Source organism: Lampris incognitus, chromosome 10 (assembly GCF_029633865.1).
Source record: "Lampris incognitus isolate fLamInc1 chromosome 10, fLamInc1.hap2, whole genome shotgun sequence".
Classification (NCBI taxonomy): Eukaryota; Metazoa; Chordata; class Actinopteri; order Lampriformes; family Lampridae; genus Lampris; species Lampris incognitus.
In genome coordinates, this window is record NC_079220.1 from 1162307 (window position 1) to 1172306 (window position 10000).

Genomic DNA, 10000 nt, shown 5'->3' on the forward strand with positions numbered 1-10000 from the left:
GCCACTAACGCTAGAGACCGGTGCAGCTGTCAAAGTTTTCGTCCTCAACAACTACTCATCGCAAAAATGTCAACTTAGTATGGAAATGCTCAAAACACTTCCAGTGCGTCGGAAATTTAATAAAATGGAACCAATTCGGGGGGGGGCAGTCCGGGAACGGCCACAGCCGAGGCGCGAACCCGTGTCTCCCACTCCGCAAGCGACAAAGTTAATCAGTCGACTAGAGACTCCGACCCCCCAACCCAAGGGCCAACGTGTCTACTTATCCATGCACGTTACAAAAACAATAAATATCGGATATAGTTGTCAAAAGATATAAGCTAATGTAGGTCAAATATGCTATTCCCCCACGCGGTGTAATAGTGTGCTTTTCCAACTACAACGACGAGAGCCGTCATGACGTCGACGAAACATTGGTGCGTAGGTTGACAGGTTGGGAAAGGTTTGATGGGGTAACGTGAGGGAAAACGTTCACGACACACTTCAACTTGATTTGCTAGGTTAAGGTTAACGCTACTTTACCAACTAGTTACCTAACATTGTTAGTTAGTTAGACAGCAAATTACATCGTTGGCAGCAAATAAGACTTACCTCAAAAGAAGTGTTCATTGTAGTAGTAACGTTACACCTCAAATGCAGTGTTCATTGTAGTAGTAACGTTACACCTCAAAGTAGTATTCATTGTAGTAACGTTACACGTCAAATGTAGTGTTCATTGTAGTAGTAACGTTACACATCAAAGTAGTATTCATTGTAGTAACGTTACACGTCAAAAGTAGTATTCATTGTAGTAACGTTACTCCTCAAAAGCAGTTTTCATTGTAGTAGTAACGTTACACCTCAAAGTAGTATTCATTGTAGTAGTAACGTGACTCCTCAAAAGTAGTGTTCATTGTAGTAGTAACGTTACTCCTCAAAAGTAGTGTTCCATGTAGTAGTAACGTTACTCCTCAAAAGCAGTGTTCATTGTAGTAGTAACGTTACACCTGAAAGTAGTATTCATTGTAGTAGTAACGTTACACCTCAAAAGCAGTGTTCATTGTAGTAGTAACGTTACACCTCAAAAGCAGTGTTCATTGTAGTAGTAACGTTACTCCTCAAAAGCAGTGTTCATTGTAGTAGTAACGTTACTCCTCAAAAGCAGTGTTCATTGTAGTAGTAACGTTACTCCTCAAAAGTAGTGTTCATTGTAGTAGTAACGTTATTCCTCAAAAGCAGTGTTCATTGTAGTAGTAACGTTACTCCTCAATAGTGTTCATTGTAGTAGTAACGTTACTCCTCAAAAGCAGTGTTCATTGTAGTAGTAACGTTACACCTCAAAAGCAGTGTTCATTGTAGTAGTAACGTTACACCTCAAAGTAGTATTCATTGTAGTAACGTTACACGTCAAAAGTAGTGTTCATTGTAGTAGTAACGTTACACATCAAAGTAGTATTCATTGTAGTAACGTTACACGTCAAAAGTAGTATTCATTGTAGTAACGTTACTCCTCAAAAGCAGTGTTCATTGTAGTAGTAACGTTACACCTGAAAGTAGTATTCATTGTAGTAGTAACGTTAAACCTCAAAAGCAGTGTTCATTGTAGTAGTAACGTTACACCTCAAAAGCAGTGTTCATTGTAGTAGTAACGTTACTCCTCAAAAGCAGTGTTCATTGTAGTAGTAACGTTACTCCTCAAAAGCAGTGTTCATTGTAGTAGTAACGTTACTCCTCAAAAGTAGTGTTCATTGTAGTAGTAACGTTATTCCTCAAAAGTAGTGTTCATTGTAGTAGTAACGTTACTCCTCAATAGTGTTCATTGTAGTAGTAACGTTACTCCTCAAAAGCAGTGTTCATTGTAGTAGTAACGTTACACCTGAAAGTAGTATTCATTGTAGTAGTAACGTTACACCTCAAAAGCAGTGTTCATTGTAGTAGTAACGTTACACCTCAAAAGCAGTGTTCATTGTAGTAGTAACGTTACTCCTCAAAAGCAATGTTCATTGTAGTAGTAACGTTACTCATCAAAAGTAGTGTTCATTGTAGTAGTAACGTTATTCCTCAAAAGCAGTGTTCATTGTAGTAGTGACGTTACTCCTCAATAGTGTTCATTGTAGTAGTAACGTTACTCCTCAAAAGCAGTGTTCATTGTAGTAGTAACGTTACACCTCAAAAGCAGTGTTCATTGTAGTAGTAACATTACACCTCAAAGTAGTATTCATTGTAGTAGTAACGTTACACCTCAAAAGCAGTGTTCATTGTAGTAGTAACGTTACCAAAGAAGAGCTCCAGTATCGTGAAAAGGAGGGGAAGCAATACGATGTAGTTATCTTGAAACTGATAGGCCAAAAGACTCGACTCGTCTCACCAAAGGCGTTTTATTGCAAAGAAGATCACGACATAACAGCTTTCTAAACGGTCTCTGGTCTCACGCCAGTCTATGGGAGACTGCGCTGACTGCCCCCCCCCAAACAAAAACTCTTCGGATCTGCACGATTCACATGGACATATTTTGGTTCGCCAAAAAGCGACAAGTTTGCAGGTATGATTCCCCTCCATGTAAGTCAGGTGTGCTGAAGCTACTTGGACTCCTGTTGCTTCATCTGTTCTTGGTATTTCTAGCTGATGCCAGTCTGTCTTGTTAAGTTCTGTAGTAAAACTATATCTCTGGGCTTTCTATTGAAGTATTCTACTGAAGCCTTCTTGTACCGCATTCTTCTCTCTACTTCCTCGGTGCCGTAAAGTCAACTTCCTGTCATTGTTCATTACATAATCCATTTGAATCCACTGTGAATTTAACTTGAAACACGCGACAGTTGGCTGATGTTTTCTGGTGGCAACAACACTTCAGACAGACAAAAGTAAACTCACAATGCATTTATCAAATAAACTCAAGATAGCAAAGAACAATGTGGAATTCATTATTTCAGTTTTCTACTGAGGCCAAACCATTTATTTCTTTATTCCTTTATTTCAGACGCCCATTACTCACAGCCTCAGCAGCGCCTGTTCTTCCAGGGGTCTAACAGCACACCAGCTGCAGTTTAAAGTCAACAAGCAAAAACAGAACAAATACTACGTATCAATACCAGAACCTTCACACAAAACTAAACTTAGCAAACAGCTCTCAGCCCGACACGCAATTCTATGTGCCCCACATACCCAATTAGACAAAAACAATTACCATAAATGAGAAAAAGATTAATTAAAATGATGCAGACTTAACTCATAATAACAGAATACAGTAAACTTGAATCAACTCTGCTGCTAACTGAAACCAAATGTGGCAGAGATACGGTCCAGTAGGCAGTCGCCCTGTACATTCCAGTCTTTTTTAAGGCATCGGTTCTGGGTTTAGGCAGGGTGACATGACCCCTCCCGGCATGTCTAGTGCCATAGTCATAAGCATCACTAGTTGGTCTCTCATCCATGACAGTCTTTTATGTATTCTTTCACCACTGTTTCTAACTGAGCCATGCAGACACCATGAGGTGTGAAATGTTAAAAAGAACAATAAACTGGTCCCTGTTAAATAGCCATGAAGAGACTGAATGGTCCTGTCAGGGTCTTTTAACAGATGGATATGCTATGCTAACACATGCTATGCCAACACGCTATTGTATAAAACTAGGCACTTCCAGCAGCTGCTGAGTAAAACTGTCAGACATTCAAACTCTGCAGTTTAGCAGAGCGCCCTTGCTGGAGGACTCTCTCTCTTAGTCGCCATCTCTGTGTTTGTCTTTCTCTAGGACACAGACAGGTCCCACTCTCCCTCGTTAATCTCCTCAGCAAACTCACTCCAAGAAACTGTAGTCACCTGAGAGAAGAGACGAATCTTTTTAGACAACAGTTGCAGCCATACAATACAGCAGGCCTGTAGAGTTAAATACACTATACAGTCCAACAGAAAGCGATATATATATATATATACACACTACCGTTCAAAAGTTTGGGATCACCCAAACAATTTTGTGTTTTCCATGAAAAGTCACACTTATTCACCACCATATGTTGTGAAATGAATAGAAAATAGAGTCAAGACATTGACAAGGTTAGAAATAATGATTTGTATTTGAAATAAGATTTTTTTTACATCAAACTTTGCTTTCGTCAAAGAATCCTCCATTTGCAGCAATTACAGCATTGCAGACCTTTGGCATTCTAGCTGTTAATTTGTTGAGGTAATCTGGAGAAATTGCACCCCACGCTTCCAGAAGCAGCTCCCACAAGTTGGATTGGTTGGATGGGCACTTCTTGCGTACCATACGGTCAAGCTGCTCCCACAACAGCTCAATGGGGTTCAGATCTGGTGACTGCGCTGGCCACTCCATTACCGATAGAATACCAGCTGCCTGCTTCTGCTCTAAATAGTTCTTGCACAATTTGGAGGTGTGTTTAGGGTCATTGTCCTGTTGTAGGATGAAATTGGCTCCAATCAAGCGCTGTCCACTGGGTATGGCATGGCGTTGCAAAATGGAGTGATAGCCTTCCTTATTCAGAATCCCTTTTACCCTGTACAAATCTCCCACCTTACCAGCACCAAAGCAACCCCAGACCATCACATTACCTCCACCATGCTTAACAGATGGCGTCAGGCATTCTTCCAGCATCTTTTCATTTGTTCTGCGTCTCACAAACGTTCTTCTTTGTGATCCAAACACCTCAAACTTGGATTCATCCGTCCACAACACTTTTTTCCAGTCTTCCTCTGTCCAATGTCTGTGTTCTTTTGCCCATCTTAATCTTTTTCTTTTATTGGTCAGTCTCAGATATGGCTTTTTCTTTGCCACTCTGCCCTGAAGCACAGAATCCCGCAGCCGCCTCTTCACTGTAGATGTTGACACTGGTGTTTTGCGGGTACTATTTAATGAAGATGCCAGTTGGGGACCTGTGAGGCGTCTGTTTCTCAAACTAGAGACTCTAATGTACTTATCTTCTTGCTCAGTTGTGCAACGCGGCCTCCCACTTCTTTTTCTACTCTGGTTAGAGCCTGTTTGTGCTGTCCTCTGAAGGGAGTAGTACACACCGGTGTAGGAAATCTTCAATTTCTTAGCAATTTCTCGCATGGAATAGCCTTCATTTCTAAGAACAAGAATAGACTGTCGAGTTTCAGATGAAAGTTCTCTTTTTCTGGCCATTTTGAGCGTTTAATTGACCCCACAAATGTGATGCTCCAGAAACTCAATCTGCTCAAAGGAAGGTCAGTTTTGTAGCTTCTGTAACGAGCTAAACTGTTTTCAGATGTGTGAACATGATTGCACAAGGGTTTTCTAATCATCAATTAGCCTTCTGAGCCAATGAGCAAACACATTGTACCATTAGAACACTGGAGTGATAGTTGCTTGAAATGGGCCTCTATACACCTATGTAGATATTGCACCAAAAACCAGACATTTGCAGCTAGAATAGTCATTTACCACATTAGCAATGTATAGAGTGTATTTCTTTAAAGTTAAGACTAGTTTAAAGTTATCTTCATTGAACAGTACAGTGCTTTTCCTTCAAAAATATGGACATTTCAATATGATCCCAAACTTTTGAACGGTAGTGTATATATATATATATGCACACACACACATACATACATATATATACACACAGACATACATACACACATGCATACATATACATATATATCTACATATACACATACATACATATACATACACACACACACACACACACACACACATATATATATATATATATATATATATATATATATATATGTATAATTAAACTTATATAGCGCTTTTCTAACACTCAAAGTCGCTTTCCAATAAACGGGGTGAAACAAAACGACAGATAAACATAACACAGACATACAGGAGTGGATGGGAAGGGGGGCTACGAGAGGGAGAAGCGGCCCACATTCAGGTCATTGGTCAGGACTCACCTCTTCAGACTTCATCTGTGATTTATGTGACTTATGTTTGTTTTTCTTTCCCTTTTGTATGTGTCCAAGTGGGAGAGTACTGCTGGTGCCGTGTGGGGCTGCCGCTTCTTCCTCTCATATCCACAGCTGTATGTCTATGTTATGTTTATCTGTCGTCTTGTTTCACCCCGTTTATTGCAAAGCGACTTTGAGTATTAGAAAAGTGCTATTCCCACAGACACACTCCAAAATCTTGTGGAAAGCCTTGTACAAAAGTATTGGGACATCTGGCCATTACACCTACAGGAGCTTTTATGACATCTCATTCTAAATCCATAGGCATTAATATGGAGTTTCCCCCCCCCTTTGCATCTATAACAGCTTCTACTCTTCTGGGAAGGCTTTCCACAAGATTTTGGAGTGTGTCTGTGGGAATTTTTGTCCATTCATCCAGAAGAGCATTTGTGAGGTCAGGCACTGAAGTTGGACGAGAAGACCTGGCTCGCAATCTCCGTTCTAGTCCATCCCAAAGGTATTCGATGGGGTTGAGGTCAGGGCTCTGTGCGGGCCAGTCAAGTTCTTCCACACCAAACTCACCCAACCATGTCTTAATGGACCTTGCTTTGTGCACTGGGTCACAGTCATGCTGGAACAGAAAAGGGCCCTCCCCAAACTGTCCCCACAAAGTTGGGAGCATAGAATTGTCCAAAATGTCTTGGTATGCTGAAGCATTAAGGTTTCCCTTCACTGGAACTAAGGGGCTTAGCCCAACCCCTGAAAAACAACCCCACACCATTATCCCTCCTCCACCAAACTAGCACAATGCAGTCAGGCAGGTAACCTTCTCCTGGCATCCGCCAAACCCAGACTGGTCCATCAGACTGCCAGACAGAAAAGTGTGATTCGTCACTCCACAGAACACGTTTCCACTGCTCCAGAGTCCAGTGGCAGCGTGCTTTACGCCACTCCATCCGGTGCTTGGCATTGTGCTTGGTGATGTAAGGCTTGCATGCAGCTGCTCGGCCATGGAAACCCATTCCATGAAGCTCCTGGCACACAGTTTTTGTGCTGATGTTAATGCCAGAGGAAGTTTGGAACTGCAGTTATTGAGTCAACAGAGCGTTGGTGAATTTTACGCACTATGCGCCTCAGCACTCGTTGACCCCACTGTGTGACTTTACGTGGTCTGCCACTTCGTGGCTGAGTTGCTGTTGTTCCTAAACACTTCCACTTTTCAATAATACCACTTACAGTTGACCGTGGAATATCCAGCAGGGAAGACATTTCATGAACTGATTTATGGTAAAGGTGGCATCCTATGAGAGTACCACGCTTGAATTCACTGAGCTCTTCAGAATGACCCATTCTTCAACAAATGTCTGTAAATGCAGACTGCATGGCTAGCTGCTGGATTTTATACACCTGTGGCAATGGGTCTGAATGAAACACCTGAATTCAATGATTAAGAGATGTGTACCAATATTTTTGTACATATACTGTATATATAGTGTAATGGTATGATGTATACTAGTGTAATAGTGAGACTAGGAGAATAGGAAATTGGATAAAATGGGGATAAAAATCAAACACACCATGAAATAAAACAAGGAAACGGGAAAATTGAGGGAAGTAAAGAAAAGAAGGAACAACAATCCTCCTAAACAGAGAAAAAAAGAAAGAGAAACATGAAGAGACAGAGTGGGGTACTCACCTGAACATTTCCCTCAGTGGATTCTAGAGGCAGCTGGTCTCTGTCCTGTCTCACCTCCACCATCACCTTACCATTCCCTACACACACACACACACACACACACACACACACACACACACACACACACACACACACACAGTAGCAGAGTTAGCAGTAATACAATAACTGAGTACTATCTATTCACTACCGTAATACTTTCCTCAGCTCAAAACTGTACTATTGGTGATTTTGATCATGAGTGGTAGTGATAATCACAGTACACTGCTCTCAAACTACAGGGCTCCTGCGTGTACCCCAAGTTAAAAAGAAGTCAGCTGGTGGCAGGGCCTTTTCCTATTGGACTCCGTACATGTGGAATAACCTGCCTGCTGCCATTAGACAGTCAGAGTCTGTTGAGTCCTTTAAATCCAAACTCATCTTTTTGCCTTAGCTTACAATTAGTTGTCTTTAAGTTGAGTGCTTCACAACCTGTACTGCATGGTGGGTCAGTTTCTGTCTCAATGAATTTACCAACCACTGTTCTGCTGACCAGATTATAGCGTATAGATCAGGGGTGGGCAACATGATCCAGAAAGGGCTGGTGTGGGTGTAGGTCTTTGTTTCAACCAAACACACCTGATTCCACTAATCAACCAGTAGAGTCTTTGCTGAGGACCTTGATTTGTAGACTCAGGTGTGTGACTGCTTGGTTGGAACAAAGACCTGCACCCACACCGGCCTGTTCTGGATCATGTTGCCCATCCCTGGTATAGATTATTGACTATTGTAAACTGTTTTCTTTTCATGTGTCTTTTCTCTCTCTCTGAATGATGTCTTCTCCTTTCTCTTCTTATGTGTGTGTGAATGGTGTGATGTGAGTCTCCCCTGTGTGCACGTGCAGTCTGTCCTCCTCCCAGGTCTCCAAGGTCAACACGGTATCACGCCAAAGCGTGTAATACACTCGCCGGTCCAACGTGTCAGTGTCACGGTTTGCCTCGCTCAGGCGTGAAAAGTACACATGTGTATGAAGGTGCAGTGCCAGCAGGGGTGATGATTAGGAGGTAAAGGCAGTTTAGAGTTAGGGTTAGGGTTGGGTTAGGGTCAGGGTCATGGTTAGGGTTAGGGTCAGATTAGGGTTAGGGTCAGGGTTGTTAGGGTCAGGGTTAGGGTTGGGTTAGGGTCAGGGTTGGGTTAGGGTCATGGTTAGGGTCAGGGTTGGGTTAGGGTCATGGTCAGGGTCAGGGTTAGGGTCAGGGTTAGAGTTGGGTTAGGGTTAGAGTTAGGGTTGGGTCAGGGTTAGGGTCGGGTTAGTGTTAGGATCAGGGTTAGGGGAGGGATTTTGGAAAATGCTGTATGCTTCTTTTCCTTCGTGGGGAGTTGCTAGCATTGAGTTGATCATCGCCCCCTGCTGGCACTGCACCTTTATACACGTGTACTTTTTATGCCTGAGTGAGGCAAACCGTGACACAGGGATACTGGGCTGCCATGGTGATGGTGGTCGCCACCTGGAAACTGCTTGACATCCCCCTCATCACATTTTCTTTCTATAGATCTTATAAATCCATATAATTTTGTTATCCTGTTTTAATGTTATACAATTCTCGCACTCAAGACGTGTGACTAATGTGTTTTGTTTTTGTTTTTTTGTCTACATGGTGATGCTGATTGTGTGGCTTGGGTCCTGGGCTGTTCTGGTGGCGTCTGGACACTGCTTGGCATCCTCCCCATCATATTCTTCATATATTTTACAATTCCATTATAACTCATCCTCTTTCAATGTTGTGTTGTGTAAACTGTGTAAACACAACATCATGGGACATTTTGTGTCTTGGGAGAGAGGTCCTCCTCTGGTGCTCTCCCTGAGGCTTCTTCCTGTTGGTTTCTCCCTGTTAAAGGTTTTAGGGAGTTGTTCCTTATCCGATGAGAGGGTCTAAGGACAGGATGCTATGTTGCTGTAAAGCCCACTGAGGCACATTTGTAATTTGTGATACTGCGCTACACAAATAAAACTGACTTGACTCCTTGCATACTCAACATTCCACTGTCCTCCCTCTCATTCATGCATAGGTATTCCATCTTGCTCCTACTGACTTTTATTCCTCTTCTCTCCAGTGCATACCTCCACCTCTCCAGTCTCTCCTCCACCTGCACCCTACTCTCACTACACATCACAATGTCATCTGCAAACATCATAGTCCACGGAGACTCCTGCCTGATCTTGTCCGTCAACCTGTCCATTACCACTGCATAGTACTATAACATAGTACTATAATACAGGTCTAGTTGTAGTACTAACAGTAGTAAAATAATAGTACAATAGTTGGAAGTAGTCATAGCAGTAGGATAGTAGTAACAGCAGTAGTAATAGCAGCAGTTGTAAAGTAAAACTTGTAGTAGAGGTAGTACTAGCTGTAAAGTCATAATTGTAGTAGTAGTAGTAGTGATTAGTATTACCC

At 42.1% G+C, this 10000-nt stretch overlaps 1 protein-coding gene across 3 annotated transcripts in view; it reads right to left on the reverse strand.

Annotated features, from left to right (window-relative positions):
• Window positions 1-2348: 2348 nt before the first annotated feature.
• Window positions 2349-10000, reverse strand: part of rdm1 (RAD52 motif containing 1) — a 23881-nt gene continuing 16229 nt past the window's right edge. For all 3 annotated transcript variants that reach the window (XM_056288163.1, XM_056288162.1, XM_056288164.1), the window contains exons 5-7: window positions 9999-10000; window positions 7566-7642; window positions 2349-3796 (exon numbers count right to left, since the gene is read on the reverse strand). The exon at window positions 9999-10000 is cut by the window's right edge and continues 97 nt beyond it. In XM_056288163.1, coding sequence (XP_056144138.1) covers window positions 3725-3796; window positions 7566-7642; window positions 9999-10000 — 151 coding nt within the window. In that variant the 3' untranslated portion in view covers window positions 2349-3724. The remainder of the gene's footprint in view (window positions 3797-7565; window positions 7643-9998) is intronic.